The 24070-nt window shown below is 45.7% G+C and overlaps 1 protein-coding gene across 2 annotated transcripts in view; it reads left to right on the top strand.

The window, feature by feature from the left end:
* The first annotated feature begins 14046 nt into the window (after nt 1-14046).
* trabd2b (TraB domain containing 2B) overlaps nt 14047-24070 on the top strand; it is a 67407-nt gene continuing 57383 nt past the window's right edge. For both annotated transcript variants that reach the window (XM_031575230.2, XM_012820570.3), the window contains exons 1-2: nt 14047-14539; nt 17049-17618. In XM_031575230.2, coding sequence (XP_031431090.1) covers nt 14432-14539; nt 17049-17618 — 678 coding nt within the window. In that variant the 5' untranslated portion in view covers nt 14047-14431. The remainder of the gene's footprint in view (nt 14540-17048; nt 17619-24070) is intronic.

A 24070-nucleotide genomic window follows, 5' to 3' on the forward strand; every position in this document is an offset into this window, starting at 1 on the left:
CTCTCTCCTTCTCTCTCCCTCTCTCTCTCTCTCTCCCTCCCTATCTCTCCCTCTGTTATTATTGTAATTTCATTAAACATCCATCTGGAGGCCATGAAACCTCTTGACTTGGGCTTGATTCATGTTCGCCTCACCCGGCGCTGTTGGAAGAGGCATGTTATTTCACCCCAGACAGTTGTCTGATTAAAAGATTCCCGCCGCATCCTAGCAGGGGCGGCAGCGCCAGTGTGCTGAACTCGACCCGCTCCTGTAAATAAGAGCATACATCATCTCAATTCAAAAAAAGAGGTCCAGATGATGTATTTCTGATGAAAAGGGCACAGTCATTAATTTCTGGATGCGTGATAACCCTCTGATATGATTCCAAGCCCCTCTTCCGTTGATGGGAGGCATGTGAGGATAGGGCCTTTTAATCTTCATTAATCGGCTCAAGCCCTTTGTGAGCCCAAACTGTTCGTTGTGTGCTGCTTTTAATGCTTTCAGTGGGTCTGTTGACACACCGAACATTCAAGAGATTGCGTTTCTGTGTTTCTGGAGCTTCTCACCATTAGAATAACATTTTGTACATTGCTGGTTCGAATGAATCATTCCTGTCGTTCCTCACAATTGTAGGTTGCCTGTTGGTTCAGATGTTTCCATTCATCAAACTGTTCTCTTCACACACCTGAAATGGTTTCCCTCCGTCAACCCCGAGTGCTCTCTCTTTCAGGACTGCCTCAGTCAGATGCAACAAAGGCGAAGCAGGAATGCTATAGTGTTGGCTTTTGTCCATCTCGGTCAACATTTCACTCTCTGTCTCTTTCTCTCTGGGTGGAGGTTGGTGGTTTCGACAGGAAAATGTTTCCACTAAAGAGCAAAACTCTCCGCCAGAGGCTCAGCGGAAGATTATCTCTTACAGTAAATTACAAATGCTGCACTTCATTTAGCTGACGAGTCCAGTCAGTCTCATGACAGAAATGAAAGCATGTGCACGCATGGCTGAAACAGTATTATTGAACAAATTACTTCATGAGGAAACACCAGTCCGTCAATGGAGGCAAAAGCTCTACGCTGACCTAAATAACTGACAGAGAAGATAAATGTAAAAGTTCTGCTGCTCAGAACCCAAAACTCAGCACAACCAAACACCCTGTCTGTCTATACACCCCCCTCCCCCCCTTCTTAATTGCTGAATAATGGGAATCTTTTATTTCATTAATTTCTTTTAACATCCATTTACTCGAAACCAGACACACAGTGAGGTCTCGCACCACAGAAAGTTCAAGGTATGTATTTTTTAGACATCAGGGTACACAGTGTAGAGGCCTACTTCCTCTTTTCCGCATACAAAGAGGAACACATTTCATGTGAAAAAGCACGTACACAGCATGGGTCAAACGAGGATACATGAATAACCTTTAATCATTGCACAATAGGTCACATTCGTTTTTCAAAGAACAGAAATGATTGGACAAAACAACAAAACAAGGTAGAAATATCTGATGAGCCATCATCTGATGAACCACACCACCCACTCTGCGTCATTTCATTCAGTTTCACATGAACTTGAACTCTCCATGAGACACCATTGTAACCGTTCACATCGTTGTCAGCTCTAGCTCTGATACACTAATAATGCAAGGCTCATTGTCCGTGCCAACAGTGCGTGACAATAAGCTTCTCCCCCTGCTGCTATGCTGGTGTCATGGAGCATTCTTCATTGTCAAGCCCTATCAGCGTACACAGCCTGAGTCCTAGCCCGAGCCTGCATGCACAGCAGCCAACCATGGCCCATTTAAAGCCTGCCGATGGGTGATAAGCTGCAAAGCCATCACTGGCGCTGGCTGCGACTTGTCCGAGGCATCAGGCGCGGCGAGAGAGAGCTGGTTAAGAGATTGTTGGGCTGGCGAGAGGTTTGTTTATTATGTCTGCGCTCCAAGGACACATCCAAATGAAATCTTACACTCCAGTTTTGACAGGGGATGGGGGTGGGGGTGGGGTTTGAGGGCTGAGGAGGAATTCAGTGCAGCAGATGCCGAGCTTGAAAACATTCTCATGATTTAAAGTAGAAAATATGAAGTTGGGAAAAATGTGGGAAAAAAAAAAAAACAGCTCAGAGATCGGAGTGCCGTTCTCGAACCACAGTGGTTTCAGCACAAGCCAGCCTTATGCCATAAATCAAGTTGCCAGCCTGCTGATGTTTGCAGTATTTTTAACCTCCTGGTGTGAAGTGTGTGTTCTAACCCTCCGTGGTCCTTCCCGCTAACCGGTGCTGTTAAAACAGAGCCTGTTCGCATCACCGTGGGCGTTTCAGACAGACAGATACCCGCTGAGGAGAGACTCTCACCTCTTACCAGCGCGGACGCCTCTCTTATAAGGACCCATTGATGGGATGGGTGCCTGTCAGGGCCAGTGCTAAAGGTTCAGGACCTTTCCAGAACATTACGGCCTGAAGCCTTTTGCTGTGCATATCACTGCAGGGTCCCAGGCCAGCTCTGCTTGGGGACCAGGTTTGGGAGAGGCCGGCCTCGGTTGCAGCGGCAACATTTTCTCGGGTGTGGCAGCAGCCTGGGGACCAATGACTGTCATCACTGGTGTAATTGATGTGCTGATCCACAGACACTGGACTGGGGGGGTATGGGGTGGGGGGAGGTTGGAGCTCCTCATGTTTCCTCAGTCTCCTTCTCAGGAGGAGCGCTGAGATTACAAACAACTAGGCTTTCAGTGCAGCGCCTTCTACACTTCAAACTTATGACACACATGAATTATATACATATATAATAATTAGGGCTGTCAATAGATTTAAAAAAATTAACTAATTAATCGCACATTTTGAAATGAATTAATCGCGATTAATCGCGATTAAAAGTTTGTTTTTCTTCTTAAGACTAAATCTTATAAATTATCTTCATACAGCGTGAATTTTAGACACTGTTGTTTAATTGTATTTTTTTTTTAAACACAATGGTGCCCCTCGACGGTAAATCGTAAGATCGTTAATGTGCTTTGCATTAAGGTGATAACTTAAAGACGAGCTGCTTCTGTGATAGCTAAATTCAGCTTGACAAATGCTACATACAACTTCAGTTTTGTCGATTGTTCCGTCATTTTGGCTCTTAAACAGAGACTTTCCGCCCAACAATCCCTCAGCTCTCTCCATCTTCAACTACCGCAGTGGTTCTCAAACTTTTTCTGTCATTCCCCATTTTGAACAAGGGGGGCTTTTCAGGCCCCACCTTTCCCTCATCGCTCACATTAAATGGTAGGCCAAACTTAAAATTGTCAATTATTGAAATAACCTCAAGTAATAACAAATAGCATCTTATTTAGGTCAGCAAATGTATATTGCTTGGAGTGATTTAATGTTTCATGTTGTAGTGTATTGTTGCTATGGACACGCACACATGGACGGATTATGAAACCATTGGTCAGGACGTGTAACAAAATACCAACCACAAATAAGAGATACATTTAAGCCACTTCTGATATTAACAAATACAAAGTCTAAAGACAATTGACAGCAAGGAAAGGTAATAACAGCGACTTCACGCAGAGGCTCTGGTTTAGGGCCCCTCTGAGCTCAGGGGCCCTTGGGCCTGGGCCCGTTCAACCCGTTCGGTAATCCATCCCAACACGCACACAGTATTGTATTTCTTTCTGTTGACGGACTTTTACTTTGACAACAGTGACAGTTAGTAACACACATGTCTAGTAAGCCTCTATTAAATTATGCTTTCCCTCGCATGCTCAAAAACAATGACTACGTTATTTAGCTGTCTCACACTGTGATAAATATGGTTAAGTGATCTATATATGTTTAAATTCTATGAACTGTGTTAGTTCGTTGTAACGTAAAATGTAATTATTATTAATTTAGATACATTCTAATATGTGACCGTTAGCACACCATTCATTCATAACCCAGTTGGTGGCAGACGTTAGCACTTATTAGCCAGCTGTGCTCTGATTCTTGGTGTAATGAATCTAATAGTAGCCTACTTGCTGTGTTTCGTTAAGACACCTAAGTATTTTCCGTTTCTTGTATTATTGTTTCACTCATAAGTTTTCACCTGACATCAATAAAGGAGCAAGGCGAGTTAACCGTGGCCTACACAGCCCTAACTAAACTAAACTAAAGTTAAAAAAAAAAAAAAAAAAAAAAAAATTTTTAAGTTGCGTTAACTGCGTTAAAATATTTTATCGCGTTAATCGCGGCCGCATTAATCGCATAGATTAACGCGTTAACGCTGACAGCCCTAATAATAATATATATACATATATATGTAGTGGAGTCACGTGGGACTTCACTGCTTCAATTGACTAATATATTGAGTATGAGACTATTCAACTGAGTAATATTAATAAAATAACTTATATACGTGTGAATACTATTGCCAGTGAATGCCTATAAGTTTTGCTGATTCTCGGCATGACAGCTGCAAGTTCTAACTCAAAAACAAGAGCTGCTAAGCAAGGCTTTGCTATCATCCAGGCCAACTGAAAAGGAGCCACAACCTGTACTAGATATGGCACCACCTGCAGAGGGCAATGGAGGAAATGGCTTAATTTAGTGGCACCATATCATGTGAATAGTGTCCGAATAGTGTCAGAAGACTACTCGGGGTAAAATGATTTGAATAGAATGCCTGCAGAAGGTGTTTCTCTTTGTCTAGGTCATCATCTGCTTTCATAGCTTTCTGGAAAAAGGAGCGTGTCTTGGCTGCACTGAGGGCAAAGGCTTTCGATTGTGGAAGGATCCAATGGGACGGTTCTAAACTTCCTCTGTTTCCTGACATGACGAATGATGTTGCAGAGAAGAGGACGCAGTTCATTGATGTCAGGAAGAAATTGCGTGATTTGGATGCTGACTTCATGTTGGCATACCCAGCTGCCATGCTTTGCTTTCCATGAAAGGGAGATAAGGTGAGCTTCGTAGACCCTCCAAAGGCAGTGGAGCTGCTGTCTGAAACCGAACGCCTCTCTTGCGGGTACACTCTCAACTAGGTGCTGAATAATATTATGTAGCCTGGTGGTTAAATATATAAAGTGATTACATGGAATATTAACGGATCCAAGAATCTTATATAAAAGATAAAGTGATTGAGCTATCTGAAATCTGACAAGGCAGATATAGCCCTGAACCTGGAGACACATATGGAGAAGACAAACTTAAGCACGACTGGGTAGAACAGGTGTTTCATATCTCATTTACCAGTAAAAACAATGTGATGGCAATATTTGTGCATAACAAGCTACATTTAGATGTACTTAATCAAAAAAAGGATGACAGATGATACGTGTACAGGCCACCATTAATGGAGTAAAAGTTGACATATTGCAGCATTGGTAGTAGTGGAAAGACTTGGGTCTGGTAGACATATGGAGGTTGGTCAATCCCAGAGAAAAAGAGTGTATCTCCTTTTCACATGTGCATAAATCATACTCAAGGACATATTATTTCCTAGTCTCCAGAGAGATGACTGAGGCAGTGGCTGAGTGTAAGATTGGGGTGATAGCTTTGTCTGATCATGCTCCAGTAGAGTTAAGCATAGTGATGAAGTCGAGGGGGGACTATAGGTTAAATAGGTGGAGACTAAATCATCGCAGCTTCAGGGCCCCATGCTTAATATTGCTATGGAAACCTACCTTAAGAATTGTTTTGATCCGAATATTGGCTCGGCAGAGAGACCAGGGACTGTGTGGGAAGCTTCAGAGGCGTCCATGCCTATTCCATCTTATGTGGTTAAATTGTAAAGAAGATGTTCCAGTTGCGGCTTTCTCTCTTGATACAATGGAAGCATTTGATAGAGTGGAGTGGGAATATCAGATAAATACTTTGCAGGCTTTTGACTCTGGGGCAGAATTTGTTAAATGGGTTAAGGTACTAGCCTATATTCAGCACCGCGAGTAGCGACTCCTACAAATGGTTTTACATTCCCCCTTCTTTAATCTGAGATGTGGGACAAGGTAGGGGGATCCTCTGTCCCCGTTGCTCTTTACTCTGTTTGTGGAACCACTGACAACTTCCAGAGGTAATGCCAGTCTCTATGGGTTCCTCTCCTGCTGATGTTGGCCACCATTAAGGGATGAAAAATGTGGGTATGAGATTGACTACAGGCTTTCAGGAGATTGTTCAAATTAATATAAATCCTGTGCTCAAAAACATTAAGACTAGCTTCGCCAAGTGGAAAATGTTTAATCTATCTCTGTGGGGGGAAATTAATACAGTTAAAATGATGGTATCTTCAAAGATTAAATATATCATTTTGATGATCACTTTAAAACTTCCTGTGTTAGTGCAGTATAACAAGGTAGTCAAGGATTACCTGTGGAATAGGATGAAGCCCCAAATGAGTCTGATTAAGATGTTTCCCACCAGAGGGAGAGGAGGACTGACATTGCCAAATACAGAACTATTCAGTATTGCCCTTGAAATGGTTGAAACTACGCAAACACTGGTCGGGGACTGGTCACATCTGGGTTGGATGGAGGTAGAGAAGCTGCTTACCTCCCCCTTTTAGATTTATAGATGCTCTGTCTCAAAAAAACATCACAGTCCTGTCCAGAAGGAGACATGAATCCAATACTTTAGCACTCACGGGAGGTTTACAACAAAGTCTATAAAATGCTTCACCTGTCTCAATATAAACAAGGTTGCTCATCTCTATGATGGTCTCATTAAGATAGGGAAGGAACAGGTTTGTTGGAGGGCACGGCACATTAAAAGTAAAGCCACAATTGCTGATGTTTTTAGGGATGGAGTGTTCTACTCCTGTCAGGGGCGAAAGGATCGATATCATCTATTCTAAATGATAAAGGGGACTTTTGGAAAACCTCTAATTACGGATTTGTGTACAGTCTATGATGCAGGACAGTTCAAGTTTACCAATATTGTACAATCATCCTCTGTATTTTATAGAATGGTAAAAGTGAGAATCTGAGTAAAGTATGGCAAAGGGACCCAGGCGTTCAGCTTGAACATGAGGTCTGGGAGAATACTGTTCATAACATGGGTCGGCCATTTAGGGTTATTAAGAGTAAAATAATTCATAGATATTATTGGACCCCAGTCAGACTTAAAAGGCGTGGTCTAATTCAAAGCAATGAGTGCTGGAAATGTAAGAGTGGTTGAGTGACTGAGGAGTGGTTGGACCAAGCTCACCACGTTTCTGCCTTCTTGGAGACAAATCTGTTCTATCAGCTGGACTCACAAAAGCACAGTTTGGATAATACCTTGCATGCTTCCTTAATGCAGCCAGGATTAACTGGAAAAATACAAGCATTCTTATAAAGACTGGATCGAACTCATGATGAGCACAGCCTCATACGAGTGAACGCTAGCCAAACTGAAATATTCTGTATCTAGATTGACTGAAACATAGGGGAGGTTACTGAGCTTTGTCAATGGGTCAATGGTGTGGCTCATTAGAAAGCAATATGTTATAGAAAGCCTTAGTGTATGTAATGCGTGTTGTGGGGAGGGGGGAGATGCTGTGACCTATCATGTTGTTGTCTTAGCTTTTGTTTTCTGCCTGTGTCTGTGTACTTTATTACCTGTAGACTACCATGTGAATAGTATCTCTGTAATGTTGCAATGTGTTTGAAAATAACAAATAATATAAAATAAAACAATATTCGATATACATATGTAGCGCCCTGAAGTGCTGTAATGAATGCACAGTGGACATAAAAAGGAAGCATAAAAGGGGACAGGATGTCCTCAGTAAAAGCACAGGCACAGATATCCCTTCATGTGTTCAGCCATTTCCATATCAAGCAGGCATATGGGCATGTCTGCAGGCAGCGCGCACGTTACCCCTGGCTGGCCAATAAATAAATGGAGAAATGAAGGGAGATGGTGTGGCATGTTTTCCTTTTTTTGCAGCATACAGTAGATCACAGTTCAGACCACTGACACATGTTGAAGATCAGCAGCAGAGGTACAAAATTACCTCTGCTCTTTTCCAAGAACATGCTCTGTTTAAGTATGTGTGTGTGTGTGTGTGTGTGTGTGTGTGTGTGTGTGTGTGTGTGTGTGTGTGTGTGTGTGTGTGTGTGTGTGTGTGTGTGTGTGTGTGTGTGTGTGTGTGTGTGTGTGTGTGTTTGTGTGTGTGTGTGTGTGGTGTGTGTGTGTGTGTGTGTGTGCGTGTGTGTGTGTGTGTGTGTGTGTGTGTGTGTGTGTGTGTGTGTGTGTGTGTGTGTGTGTGACTGAGCCGTGTATACTTTTGTACATATGTGCATCTGAGTGTGCTTATTTAAATGTGTTTCTGCTTGTGTGTATGCTTGTGTCTGCGCATCACTATGCGTGTGCGTGCTTCTGAGTGTGTGCATATTTGTGCGTGGGAGAGACAGAAGGAGAGAGAGGGGAAGAAAGAGAGAGAGAGAGAAAAGAGGAAAGAAAGAGCAGGAGGTAAAGAAAGAAAGAAAGAAAGACTGTCTGTATATGTGTGTGAGAGAGAGGTTAGCCTGTATGTATTCATAAAGCCCTATTTCATACTCTCTCCCCTGTGTTTGTTGGAGGGTGGGGGACGCCCAGGACTTCCTGACAGACCCAGTTGACAGCCCCCTGGCCCTTCTGCTTAGAGTCAAGAGCGAGATCGGCCAAACTGCCGTTAGACGCAGTGAAGGGTCAGACATTTTTTTTTTTTTTTAAAGGAACTAAATGGAATTACTTATGCTGGTGTCTGCATGGAAAACTAATTTCCTTAAGGGTGCATTTTTACATCTAATATCTTTCTCAAAAATCAGTTGCCTCATTAAACTGCATCGATGTTTATGACTTCCAAACATATCAGTCCATAAAGATGGCTAGTTACAAAGCCACAAGATGGTTAGTTACAAACAGCATACATCTCATGTGAATAAACAATGCATATCCTTGTGTTCCAGTGCTTATAAGAACACATTATCATGTTATACACATACAGTCAACATAGACGTGCGCACGCAAACACATACATTGGCCTTGGCCCCTTTGAATAAGTGGGCTGCTCCATAAGACCCAGCCAAACTCGGGAACAGTGCTGGATTTATAGCTGTGATTAAGGGTGTGAAGTCTTAAAAGCTGTGGGATCCCAATCCTTCGCCTTCATCACATACAGTTCAGACAAGGAGTCTGAAATAACATAACAAAAAAAGAAATATGCGCAACAACAAGAGGATGAAACAGTCAGTAGATGGGTTATGATCCTAGGTCAGCACTCCTATACGCTGAAACACGCTCTGATGAGCCTCGCAGCAACTCTGAGAATTCGGAGAAAAGTCGTCCGTCTCCCACAGCCTCTGGGTTCGCCGGGGTGATTCTCTGGCTGCTGCCATTAATCACAGAGAACTATCTCCCCAGCACTATCTGCTCACCGGGCCCCTATCCCACGCTATCAGACAAGGCGTCCGAGTTAACAAGTTTGCCCTCTCGCTCCTATCTCTGCGTGGGCTGTCAAGAGTTGGGGATTGGATTACAGGCTGGTGGCATGACAACCACCCCCACCCCCTTGTTGAAAATGGACCTGAGTTGACCTAAGAGTGCAGACATTATGGATGTTGAACTCGCTGCCGTCCTCCCACCCAACCCCACCCCACTCCACCCCACCCCGCCTCTGATGCTTTTTGCCCTTCCAAACTCTCAGTCATGGATGTTCTCACATGTATGAACAATGCACAAGCCCTGACTGCCTGAAAGACTGAAATGTTAAAATGTAAAGAAGAAGAAAGAAAGAAGAAGAAAAAAAAACACAAGAAAGCAGACCCTGGGACTGCCAAAGCCAATCCCAGTGAGATGATTGAGTCGTGGCAGAACAGAGTGTGGGAGCTTACGAGCACAATCAATTAACCCTGAACGAACACAGCCATGCGAAGAATTCTCCCAGAGCCCCCTGACTGGTCCGGAGCCGCCCCGACACACAGGCTGGCCTTTGTCTCCTCGGGGCCCTTCATCTTCATCACAGCCTCTGGAGTTTATTAAGAAGACAAAACTAACAAGACTACACACAGCATGACCAACCAACATGACATGACAGACCCGTGTGTGGAGAATGTCTCTTGACATTGCCATTGTGTTGAGGAGAAATTAGCTATATTTCATCATATTCAGGTAGGAAGTATTCAGGCTAAAACCAGCGTGCATTGGATCCATTGATTCAAGGGGGGGGGAGAGGGCTGAGTATGGAAAGAATATCTCCCCAGTGGAAATCTCCATTTGGCTGAGTCTTATCTGTTGGGCTGGCTTCACCGTCATCTTAAGCAACAAGCTGGAGGCACCTTCGAGGATTACTGCATCCAAGCACACAAAACTGTTGACTGCAAATAATGTTGTGGCTGTTTAATTACCCCCCAACAACACTACAGCATTATTACGGCCACACCAAAACCTCTTTGTTCAGCACCGAAGCTTTTCAAGCCGGGCTACAATAGACATCACAGTGCTCCCACGAGGACGAGTGCGTTGTGAGCACAGTTTTCATTTTCCGATTCTTTTTACAATTCTAATGTGACCAGATTTACTTAGCAGCAGGACCGACTGTGCCCATTTCCCTCCCAACCACAAAGGAAGACAGAGGATGGGGGACATGATAGCGGGGATCCCCTGTGAAGCGGGACAGAATTATTCATGGGGGCCTCTGATCAAGGAGGAGGTCACAACGGCATCAGGGGGATGACTTTCTGAGCCAAACCTTTGATGTGATTGTGCTGCTTGTGTGTGGTAAAATTATGTTTGTGGCCTCCCTCTCACACTCTCTCTTTTACACACACACACACACACACACACACACACACACACACACACACACACACACACACACACACACACACACACACACACACACACACACACACATACACACACATATTCTATTACATTTATTTTCATATTTTATTTAATATAACTTTTTAAAATAATAATAATAAAATGATAAACAATTTATATTATTTTGTGCAAAAACTCAAATTTGCAGACATGATGGACCTTGTTAATTCTTGGCTGATTCTGTTCTGTTCTGATCCCTAAATATAATTCCATTAAATTGTTGTGAGATGCCAAAAGTGTGTTGTTTTCTTTAGTCAAGACCTCCTTAAGGTTGTACTGTGCAACAGTCCCATCATATCATCTACTCCTCCCTGCTAATCCCCTTCTCCTCCACCCTTCTTCTGGCTGCCTGATGGCCGTGTTGTTGTGATGGCTGAGAGATAGCCAGCGCATCGGAGACGGCCTGTGTTTACATGCCATTGTGGGCTTTGTCCTGCACAGGCTCACTGATGACATTTGAAACAGCGAGTGTGATGGCTCAGGCCTCCTTTGCCGTTGTCCCCAAACATCTATCCTCCCCTCTCCTCGCCTCTCCCCCCTCTTCTCCTCTCTTCTCCTCTCCTCTCCTCTGTTTTTCCTCAGTGCCACCTTGGACTCTTTTATCAGCCAGACACGAAAAAATGGCAGCAGGAGAAGACTACGAGTAAAAATAAAACAGCTCTGACTAGGACAGCTCTCAGCGCTCTCTCTTATCTGTTCTTATCTGGCACGGTACGAGGAGAGCACTGCGCATGTCCAAGTGGTAAACTCAAGACAGAGGGGTCCTTCTGGTGAGGCTGACCCTGCAACGATACCCCCCCCCCCCCACACACACACACACACACACACACCTCCCCACACTCTGACAACCAACGTAGCCTTTTACCCCCTGCTATCTCAGGATATCCGGAACAGAGCAACCTCAACAATATTTTTTGCCACACTGACTCCAGGTCAGTATGATTCAAAGTCAAAGGAGCAGGGTGCGATTACAGTCGAGATGAGGTCTTGAGGGCTCGCTATAGAAACCGCTGCCAAGTGTGTGCTGGACAAGGCTATGGTTCATCTCACTTCGCCTTGTCTTTGTTGTTTGGCCTCCAAAATCCTGCCTGTAAGCTTTTTACTCGCTAAAGATGAATCAATCGGGCTCCCTTTATATTTTCTGCTTGTTTTGCTGCTTTGCTGTGATCTTCCCAGCATTTGTGTCTGCTTTCATTTCCTACGAGGCGCTGTCAAATTGTCTCATTTGTGGTGCAACACTTCTTGCAGGCCAACAATGCTGCACATTATGCCCAGTAGGGGTCCCTCTACACATGTGCACTCAGCCTAGAATGGGAACCACTACCATAACACTGCATGTTGCAAAACTGCAAGTTATTTGTGAGAAGACATATTCATGATCAGAACGACCAAAACACAGCAGTGTAGAAGGAAGGAATCAATTTTTTGTCTGGAGGACTTGAACATGATGTAAACATTTATATGTAGAATTGGCTTGGAAAGGTTTTGGTTGCCTTGGCTTGAGCACCTTTATGTGCCCTGCATCTGCCAGGTGAGGAAGCGGTCCCAGACAAGAATCCCAAGCTTTTGAATGTGCATTGGTTCTGCTTGAGGTCAGCCTAATTTATCCTCATTAAATTCGTCTGAGCACTGTCCTCTGTGATATATGGAACAAGTCTACAGGAACGGACGGAAAAAAGAGACGATGTACTCAACACCACTTAACAGCTATCAGACGGCTTCAGACGCAGTCGCAAATAAATGGATCGGTATGGAAAAAATGCTTTGATCTGCGCCTGTTTGACCACATGCACATTCACTTTCTCTTTCATTCCCCTCTTTCCCTTGGACTCAGACAGACTCACTGTCCAAGCTTACATGCCCCAAGACACCCATTCAGTGGAAAGGGTTTTTCTGTGGTTTGCAAAACAGAACATTAAGTTTTAAGTCCTTTCTTTACCCCCCCCCTAGTCCGGCCCTTGTGCATGTATACGTACCATAACCCCCTGGCCTGGCGCCAAGAACCTCCGGCAGCCCCAACTATAAGCCCAACATTCTCAGCGGCCAAGAATGCTGAAATTGCCGTCCCATCGGCGGCTTTTCACAAGGTGTGCTTTAAACAGGTAACTGTGGTCTGCAGGTGCTCATATTAAACCAGCTGACACGGAAAGTCAAACAGGGGCCTGGCACACACATGAGCCCAAGCACAGTGGGACAGCCTACTGACAGGACACAGGCTGCCAAGACCCAGTCCAAAGTCACTCTCATATCTGCAGTCATCTGTGGAATGTGTGAAAAATGTGAACGCCGATCCAGTGGCTGGACAGTCATCCAACTAATAGGACGAAATATGTTGTAAAGGTGACGAACTTAGACGATCAATATCATGTGTTTTTTTATGCAAAGAGAGAGAGATGGAGACGGAGACAGAGCCCCATGTGAAAGCAGTGAGGATAATGGGATTAAAATAAAACATTAACACTACAGGCTGGAAACTCACTTCATGACCGTGGAGTGAAAAGGCCACACACACACACACACACACACACAGAGGGAGAAAGAGAGTGGTGAGAATGGAACAAGATGGAACACAAAGGAACACTTGTCCCCTGTCTGTCCTGTTGTCAACTTTGAGGGTTGGGGGGGTTGAGGGAATGTGTGGCACTTGTTTGAAGGTTTCAGATGATTAATTGCCCACTACTTGAGTCTGTCATTCTGCCTGCCACTCGGACAATAACATGGGTCATGGCAATGCATCGATGTTGGCAGCCTGACCTAAAGAGAGGCTGACAACATACTTTCAGTGCGTTCATTCATCTTAACGCATGCTTCCGCGCACTCAAAATAGACGTTTATTGACCTTTTATTTACGTTAAATAAATCAAAGCCAGTTGTGCAGCCATCATTGGCCGAGATATTTATTGAAATTCATTAATCATTCATGTTTTGATAATATATAAAATCACGATATGAAATGAATTCAATGTTTTATCCTCCATACTACATTGTCATATGACGACATTGATCATTTGTACCATGTCAACTGGAACTAAGCGACCTTTAGCTTCGTCTATTAATTGCTGTTAGTGCCAATGTATGAATGATTTATCTCCTGTCAATGCCAGTGGTCATTTACGTCAAACCACATTCCTTAAAAGCTTATGAAGATAAATCACTCATACATTGGCACTAAGATTACTAAAGTTCTATCCAAACTTATTCCACGTACCCACCCACACACACAATATATATAAATGCAACTATATTCAGGACAACCTGCTATGCCCTCCTCTCTTAAAATTAGTGGTTGGGGGGGAAACACTCAAGGCGTTCCACCTCCTCACGGCAGCAAAACATTAGTCATCTACAAACTTCAAGAGCGCGCAGCGAAAGTTCCCCCTGCAACGACTTAACGGCCAGAGGATAGTGCCGAGAGAAGACAGACAGAACAGACCGATCCTTCGAGAGTTGGAGTGCGAGAATGGCGGAGAGTAGGCATGATTCCTGCACACTTTCAAATTGGGACATGTAGATTTAGTTCAGTAGCAGCTCTGGCGCAATTAACTTTTCCTCAAACAAACAAAACGGAATAGCGTGTTAGAAATAGACAGTGGAGGAGTTGGACGCTTCGAGGACACCGTATTGTCTACTCTCCCCCCTCATCTCGAGATGAGCTGTCAGCGGGGATTGCGGTGGTTGCTCTTATTCGCTGTCTTGCAAGTGGGTTTACCCCGGGAGACCCGAGAGAAGCCGCGGCATTGTGACAAGCCGAAATCGGTGAGTGTAGTTCTCGATCTCTAGCTTAATCCTACCTGTTCAGGTTTATGTTTTGCCTGCAAACAATGTCAGTTACACTGAAACTGTTGCACTCACGACTTCCCCCGGTTTGGCTCACTTGAGAATTTACTGGAAAGAATATTTTAAATAATTTATATTCGCCACATATATTGTATAACATTCAGTATATTTCAACTAGTATAAATTGCGGTTAGATGTCACAATCAAATGCTCCAAATGGTCACACAACAAGAAGGATAAGGGTGTTACTGTTGTTTAGTTATTACAAGTTATTACAATTATTATTAATATTTGGTAACTGAAATTGATGCGCTATTTCAACCAGCCCAATATTAGCCTGATTATCTCAAATATATTTTGTGCAGCTGTACATGGAACTGTAGTTCCACTTTTTTTTTCTCTCCAAAAATAATTATGTGTAAACGCACAGGCCTACCAATGTAACACACAGTTATATTATATTAGCCTATATATATATATATATGTATATTATATGATATATGTTGTATTATATGATATTATATTATATTGTACAAATAACATGGAAACATCCAAATGTGCTGTTCATAGACACCTGACATATCTTTGCGTCTTTGGTCAAGCATTAGGAATAACTGAAAAAGTATTTTCTTTATAGGCCTACCAACTCATAAGAACTATGGAACACCCATGGTTGAATGGACTTCAAATGCTTTTATTTGGAAAACATTTCACTGACCTTTGAAAACCGATCACATTTCAATGAAACACGACCTCGTAAAAAAAGTTATCGACCTTATTTGCCAAATTCTGAATTGGCTTGTTCTCGCAGAGCCCACCGAGCGCTCGAATGCAATTAATCTAAATGTCCTCTGATCTTGCCGACCCCGTGTATAAGTTCCTCCCGTCTGTCGGTCGCAGTGAAAAAGTATTGCTAGTCACAGAGATGGTCGTGAGCTTAATTAGAATCGCTTCCCGGGACAGTACAGGAGTGGACGCTCGACTAACACACGAATTCCGAAGAGCACACGCAATGCTATTAAACACAGAAATTTACATTCATGGCAACCTTGGGCGATTCAGTTTCCATTAAGTTTATTGTTCTATCGCTATTAAAGTGTTTTACCACAACCAAAGACTAATCGCCAATGCTCGAGGAGATAGAAAGGATAAGAGTAGTTCCATCTTCTGCAGGCTACGTGGCCTCATAAGACTTTTTTATTTTTTATTTTCGATTAGTTTTAATCAGTCAATCATATTCGCGTTAATGTTGAGTGCGCAATGTATTTTGAAAGATCTAACCTATTCATTTTCCTGTGTGTAATTTGTAATAGGCCACGTCAGTACAGGGCTGTCTGTTTTCTGTTAGAAGTAATTACCCAATAAAATGGAGCAGTGAGAGTCAGTGTTCTAGCTTACCCGAGGAGTGAGTAGGCTACATGAAGAGAAGGCCCTACACATCTCAGTCTAATGACCGACCTTCAACGACTTGATTATTTCATGTTTGATGAAACACGAACATACATACATTTGGGGATGTCTGGCTGTCTGTAAGCCTTTAAATTACACTTTAGTAATAACATAGGCTAATATAGCAGTAGGCTAAGACGTGTTATGAATGAAGCGCACACCATTAATAACCACATAACTACCACTTTTCAGTTAGTGATACTATAATGTTAACCATAATAATGTCAATAATATTATGAATCTAAAACGTATTTTTTAGCTTCTTGAAGTTTGATATTGTCTGCATTTGCTGTTTGTGTTATCTCAAAATGACATATTGCAATTGTACATGCTATCGTCCAGAATAAAGATTTCATACTGTATATATATATATATATATATATACTATGTGTGTGTGTGTGTGTGTTATTTCACCATTTGCACAGGAAGAAGTACTTTAAGCACATATCAGGTTTGCAGGGCATGTCGTTGATAAATGGCCTTCCATCTTTTTTTGGAGGGAAGCCTGTGTTTTTGCTGAATGAATTAATGTTGAGATTTCACATATATTTTCAGGGATAAGGTGTCAGTGTTTGGCCTGTGGCAGGTAGCAGCTCTGTGCTGTGTGCTTTAAGTGTGCAGACAGTTCAGCATTTTCTCACCGGAGCTTGGAGCTGCTGAGATATTAAGTCGGACAATGTCCACGGCTCGTTTTACTTGGAAAAGAGAAACCATAAACTCAATGCTGCTGAGTAAAAAAATATAGCTCAAAAATGTGATTTAACAACTGTCCCTCGCTTTTTCATTTTATGAGAGCATTAAAACAAGGCCAGTTTTGTTATATTCTGTCTTCAGCACATAACTTAAGGGGTTTCAAAACGTGTTGAAATGAAAGGTTTTTGTTCGCTTTTTTACTGTTGTTGTGGCTGTTGATGATGTGCTTATATAGTAGGCTAATTGTGTAATTTGGTGAGGTGATGAAAAATAAACACATTAAGTTTGACCATCAATCACAATTTCTTTCGTCTGTTGGGCTTGTTCTATCTTGGCTGACTTGCAGCAGAGCGACATGAACTCCTTCCTGTGGACGGTGAAGCGCGACCCTCCCTCTCCCCCCTCCTACCTATTTGGGACCATCCACGTGCCTTACACCCGCGTGTGGGACTTCATCCCGGAGAGCTCCAGGCAGGCCTTCCAGACCAGCTCCAATGTCTTCTTTGAGCTGGACCTGACCGACCCCCTGACCATCTCCAAGCTGACCAGCTGCCAGCTGCTGCCCAACGGGGAGAACTTGCAGATGCTGCTACCGCGCGACCTCTACCGGCGGCTCAAGCGGCACCTGGACTACGTCAAGCACATGATGCCCTTTTGGATGACGGCGGATCAGCGCGGGCGCGGCCTCTACGCCGACTACCTCTTCAACGCCATCGCCGGCAACTGGGAGCGCAAGCGGCCCGTGTGGGTGATGCTGATGGTGAACTCGCTGACCGAGGCTGACGTGCGCTCGCGTGGAATCCCCGTGCTCGACCTCTACCTGGCCCAGGAGGCTGAGCGGGACGGCAAGCACACGGGCGCCGTGGAGCATGTGGAGGAGCAGTGCCACCCCCTCAACGGACTCAACTTCTCACAGGTCAGACAACGGCAGGGGGAGAGGGAAGTGTGTGTGTGTGTGTGTGTGTGTGTGTGTGTGTGTTTGTGACTGTGTATGTACATGTGTAGGGGAGATTAAGGCTTCATGGGATGTCCTCACACCATAATAGTCAATAAACACAGCGACAGTATTTACCATATCAACCAGGATAGAACCTTTTGAATACACACCTAAATAAAGAGGCATGCAACAGGGCGCCCGTCATAAACCTGGCTGGCTTGTGATACGACTCAGTAACCCGAGACTGAATGATGGGCTGAATAACCTAATTACTCGATGACATAAACATGGAGAGGATCCGTGTTTTATTTCTGTTTGTCTCCTGTCGTGGAGTACAGGTAGAGGCTGGAGAGGCAGTCTAAATAGAACCAGTGCGGGAATGGCCGCAGCGGGCCGGCTATAAGTTAGCCCTCATGAAGGGTCTATTTTTCAAAATTTCTGGGAGGCCCCGGTGTGTCTTTGATGGAGAATGACTCGTGGGGGTTGGGGGGGGGGGGGGTCTGGTAGCTTAATTTATGCTCTTGCGTGCAGGTTTGAGTACAACCACCAACTGCACGCCAGTCATCCACACGGACATACATTGCACACACACACACACACACACACACACACACACACACACACACACACACACACACACATACACACATTTCAGCAAACACATGCATGCACACACGCACACCCGCGTCCTCGCTGCAACTGAATCTGCATGCCGGGGCCCTGCATGTGACAGGCAGTGGGGCTCCTGTGCTAATTTGAGAGGCCCTGAGACTACACAGCCTCTCCTCTTTCATCAGCACCTCCTAACTATGCTGTCAAAAGTGCACATGCCTGCCGGGCACGTCGGGCCCCGGCCCCCCTGGCCCCAACCAGGGCCCCAGCGCGGGGACTCGTGGGAACCGCGGGACCCGAGCAGTGTGCGACGGTGCACCCTTCTGTTCGCCCCACCACCACCACCGCCGCCGCCGCTGCCACCACCATCTCTGTCTTATCAGAGGTTCCCAGGACAAGCGCCACAAGCGGCGGGGCTGGTGTGAGGAGGTGTCTGTGTGAAATATCCATGGGTGTGAGAATAACTTTGGCTCATGTCACAAACTTCAAGAAGGCATGCCTAAATAGCATTAATATGCCTAATAGTGCCTACTAACTTCTAAATACTTTCAGTCAGTGTGAATTTGGATTTGAGTGTGGATTTATGTGGACACAAAACACATTGTTTTTTTTATGTAGATATATGTAGACATACAGAATATATACTCAGTAGTGTTTAGAGAGAGGCATCAATCTTACATATGGTATTACGATTCATTCGCACAGGTTTCGGGCAGATGGGCAAGAAATCGTTTGTAGTCAGGCCTGTCCATATGAAGAAATGTACCTCGGCTCAGCGTGTCAAATGTGCTGGAGTTTTTCTTTGATAAGGAGGCCATGACAGTTTCTGTGGTCGTTCCTCAGTGAGGTTTTGAAATATCAGATGGTTTTAAGTGCTCAAAGTGGTTGAAAAATGCTGACAAATGAATGAAAGTGACAAGGAAATTGTTATAGATTGCATGGCTCACTGGAATGTGGAGCAGAAGGGGGGGGGAGAGAAAAATAAAAGAGGTCAGACAGACAGACCGACGCTGAGACAGACAGACAGATAGCGAGAGGCCATTGTGTACATTATCACTGCAGATCTTAATCTGAAATATAAGCAGCGCAACTCGGGGAGATCGGGCTCGGGAAGCCGTCCAAACCCCTGCTCAGCCGCATATTATTTGTTCCCAATAAAAGTAACTGCTTACAATATCCTGAGCCCGTGGCCAGAGGGGCCCCAGAAGCAAAGTGAGGGCCGGTGATTCATCGTTGGCCACCGGCCCTTTCTCTGAGATGACCGGCCGGAGCTGTGCATGCTCATACTGAACCGGTCCAACCCAGCCCCGCGGACCTGGAGCTGGCTTCACCTCGTTTGTGTCCTTCTATTCCACTGATTCTACGTGTGTGTGTGTGTGTGTGTGTGTGTGTGTGTGTGTGTGTGTGTGTGGAAGCATGCGTTTGTGTGTGTGCGTGTGTGAGTCTGTGTGAGAGAGTGTGTGTGTGTTTGTGTGTGTGTGTGTGTGTTTGTGTGTCTGAGAGAGTGTGTGTGTGTGTGTATATGCTGGAATGTGTCTGCATGCATGCAAGTGTCTACGTTTGATGATCCGAAGAGCTCTGCAAACTCACATCAAGTGTGTGCTGTGGTTGGGACGTCTCAGTAACCCAGACAGGTCCCCCTCAGTACACACCGCGTTCCTCTCTGGCCCCTGAGGCGGCGGACGCGTCTGGAGGTTGTGTATTTTTTTCTCTCTTTTCTTTTTTCTTCTTGGTTTTTCTCTGGGAGCCGGTGGGGGGGGGGGGACCGAGCCATGGGGTTTGGGTTTTCAGGGCGCGGAGGGGAACCAGAGACAGAGGGAAGCGCATGTTTCATCTCCAGCACTGCAGAGGGCGATGCAGACGGACAGCTGGGCGGGCCCAGGAGCTCCGGCAGCGCCTCTCCATGCACGCAAGAAAGGGCTCTGACGGGAGGGATCTTGAGGGGGGGGGGGGGGGGGGGGGGACGCCAAGAGAGGCACAGGCCGGTTATTGAGCAGTTCACGGAGAGAGAGGACTGACCTGCGGAGCATCAGGGGGCTTTGGAAGCCCAACAGACCCACAGGGCTCCAGGCTGAGTGTGAGAGAAACTAGAGGAGGCTGCTGAGCTGCTGTGGTCGTCTCCTGGCTTTCCCCTCAACCGCCGATCAGTATGAAAGAGCTTGTTTGATCAATTACCCTAATCAGCTTATTTAAATAAGTTAAATCAACCGAATACATCGTTTCAGCTGAGTCAGTTAAATCAGTAGGTGATTAGTGACAGTGGGTTTTTAAGGAGACATTGATCCTTACAGAATATATTTTGTCTCCTTTGACAGAATTGCACCCTTTAATCCTGTTGTACAACCAAATAAATTCAAATGAAACTAATTAAATTAGAAGGTTTGCTGTATGTTATCATCAGAATATACTGTATATATATATACAGTATATATATATATATATATAGAGAGAGAGAGAGAGAGAGAAGACCCCCGGGAGCTTGCACGCTGAGTGTTGCCATCTCGCTGGTGTATAAATAATTTTTCACATTATTTATCCATCTCATGTGGCCATATTTGAATCATGCGGCCACAGACACGCAGGCTCTCCTAAGCCCGGCCCATGACATCACACCTCTGGCGCCCAGCTCTGAGTTCAGGGTCGGAGGTCAGAGCCTGCTGACACTGCAGACCAGAGAGGAGGGGAGGGGAGGGAGGGTCAGTGGGTCATATGCTACGGCAGCAGGGGTACAGGGCTATTTTCACTAGAGGAGCTGGACAGAGAGAAGGAGCGGGGAGAACATCTGAAGGATACTCAGGAGCCCCAGTAGGGGGGCTTCTCCAGTTTCTTCTCAGTGAAAAAGAGAGGAGGAGAGAGAGAGGAGAGAGAGAGAGAGAGAAAGGAAGAAAGACAGAGCTAAACAGATGTGGATGTGGCTTTCATTGGCAGGGTGACAGTGACATCTTTTTCAACCAGGAACCACCTGCAATCCTGCTAGCCCCTCAACCCACCGGCCCAGTGTTTCTCAGTCCCACACCACTGCACGTGTCAGGCTTCCCCTTGGTCTGCCATATGCATGGACTCTGCTTATCAAAAGGGCCTTAACATCATCATGTAATTGACCTGTATCATGTGAGATGTGAGCTTGAAATGAAGTATGTCAGAAGTGAAGAAACTTGACCTAAACCATGAAGTTCTGGGGTTTCCCCAGGATCAGGAGAGTAATGGCCTAAAGCTTTTGAGTAGAGGTTATCTCCATTCAATGACTCATCCTTCAGTCCAGCATGCGTGTGGCCTTAAGGAGGGGGGGGGGGGGGGGAATATGTAATTAAGCTGCAGACTATGCGCCCTGTTTTCCAAATGCATGCTGGGGCCGTCTGCACGGAGCGTGTTTTAATAAGCATCGCATCACGTTATTTACGATGACACCCATGGAGAGGGAAGCACGGAAACGTTGAAAAAGTCCCCCCGCGGCGACTCAGCAAAAACAACACCGAAGGATGAGCCCTTCCCAAAACATCCAGCCGACAGCACGCTTTTTCATTGTGTCCGTTGGAGCCGTTTCATGTAAATAATGCATATTTAAATGATGGAAGTAAGTAACATCTGACCCGCTCGCTGCAGTCAAATATTTACATTCCAGGTCTCCTGGGTTAGGAGGCTCAGAGCAGAGCAGCGCTGGGCCGTGGGGGCGGCCGGCGTGATGGAAAGAACAGTCACCACATGGCTTTGACTCGGATAACCTCCTGGCTCCCTGCTTTCTCTCTCTCTCTCTCTCTCTCTCTCTCTCTCTCTCTCTCTCTTTCTCTCTCTCTCTCTCTCTCTCTCTTTCCCCCCTTCCTCTCTCTCTCATCCTGTCCATTGTGCTCTGATCCCCAAATGCCTATCCGATTCTCCAGCGTTTTGTCCATCTGCAGATGGTCATCATGAAGGGGACCACGTGTGTCCCCTTGAGGAGGAGTGAGTCCATGCCAGGAGAGGGACGCGGGTTCCCCCCTCTCTCCAGAGTGACGTTGACCGGGGGGCGTAAAGGTGCACTGTAAGTTTTCCCTTCCAATTCCAAAGGCAAATATGCGGAAAAGCGCTGGGGAACACGTATCGGACAATCTGCTGGCCCCACCGGTGTGCGCACTGCACTCCAACTGCTGCTTTAATGACTTAATTGGCTGCCTTAATGACTAAATTGCCCCCTGCTATCCAAAACCACTTAAACAATTATGGATTGGCCAGAGCCAGGGGCCTACAGTGGGGCTGCAGCGGCGCAGAGAAGGAGAGAGACGGAGGGAGAGTAGCAGAGGGAGCGAGGGAGATGGAGGGGGTGGGGGGTGGTGGGGGCCCAGGCGTGATGTTTGAGGTTATGCTTGTGTGTGCTTTAGCCGTGTCGAATGGGAGTACTTAGAGACATCAAACAGGTAGGTCTCCCTCAGAGCATGGCACGTCCCGCACGGACACCAGCTGCCCAGATGCCCTCTCTCTCTCTCTCTCTCTCTCTCTATCTCTCTCTCTCTCTCTCTCTCTCTCTCTCTCTCTCACCCTGTGCCAAAAGCAGATTCCATCTCCGCCCTGGCGCCGTAATCGCCTGCGTGGGAGACAAACCCGTTCCCACTGTTTCGGCTCGGAGACACACGCAGCACGGGCGGACAATGAAAGAGAGAGTGGCTAATCGCTGGGGGGGGGGGGGGGGGGGGGGGGAAAGGCCACCAGCCTGTGGTGTCTGATGTCGGTCGCACATGCTTCGGAAAGGGGGAGTAGATGTCTGTGGAGTCTGAAGGATGAGTGACCTTTCGAGGGTTATTAGTCAGAGACGTATTGGTCGCCTCAGGTTTTCTCACCTTCTGTTCAAAACGAGTCCAGCATCGAAGCACCGGGGTTCAGCATGCTTCCCCCACACGCCAAGCTTCCTGGTGGAGGGGTGTGTTGAGGATGAGGGGGGGACGCCGGTAATGTCTTCCCCACATTGAGCTCTTGCACTGAGGTATAGTTGAGAGAGAGAGAGAGAGAGAGAGAGAGAGGCCGGCTTGGAGAACCCAAGGGCCGAGGGAGAGGTAGAGCGCTATTCCACACGGCTGCGTCCCCGATGCCAAGATCCCCACCTTTTTTCTCTCCCCTCCACCTTCCTACTCTCCTGAATGGAACAGTCATTTCACCTTCACTTTAATGGCCCACCGTCACGCAAAGGCAAATGGCTGGTCTTCCTCCTGTTGTTCCTATCAAAGCAGAAATGTCTCTCTCTGTTTCCCACTGTCTTTCATTTCTCTCTCTCTCTCTCTTTCTTTCTTTCTCTCTCTCTCTGTACGACCAGCTTTCATAACCCACGGAACAGTAAAATCCCTACACAGGACAGCGACTGTAAAAGCGATGGAGATTGATAGAGAGGTCCTGTCTGGACAGACACTTGCTTTTGTTCCTGGGTGGTTTTATCCATGGCAGGAGCCGCCGCCATGATTGATGGCATGCAGGAATTTGCCTCCAACATATTCCTGAGAAACACTTTCCCGGAATTCCTGAGTCAGGGCTGTGATAGAAATCTCAGATCCGAATCCCAGGCAATCCATCTGATCGCCTGCACTTCTTCTCCTTTGATGTTCCTGCTCTCCAAAGCAGAGCCGCAATGGCATTCCTCAGGTGAAAATGAGACAAGAGAACTTTTTTACGGCCACGGGGCAGACAGCTCCCCCCAGCAGCACAGGGTAACGAGGAAAAGAAAAGAAAAAAAAAGTCCCTTAAAAAATTTGTTCTCCAACCCTGAGATATTGGAGAGGCTAAGAGGTCCCGGGGTCAAGCCTGGTACGGATCTTATCAGACTCAGTGCAGCCACGACCTCTCAGTGACCCGTGTCT

This window comes from Clupea harengus, chromosome 10 (genome assembly GCF_900700415.2).
Source record: "Clupea harengus chromosome 10, Ch_v2.0.2, whole genome shotgun sequence".
Classification (NCBI taxonomy): domain Eukaryota; kingdom Metazoa; phylum Chordata; class Actinopteri; order Clupeiformes; family Clupeidae; genus Clupea; species Clupea harengus.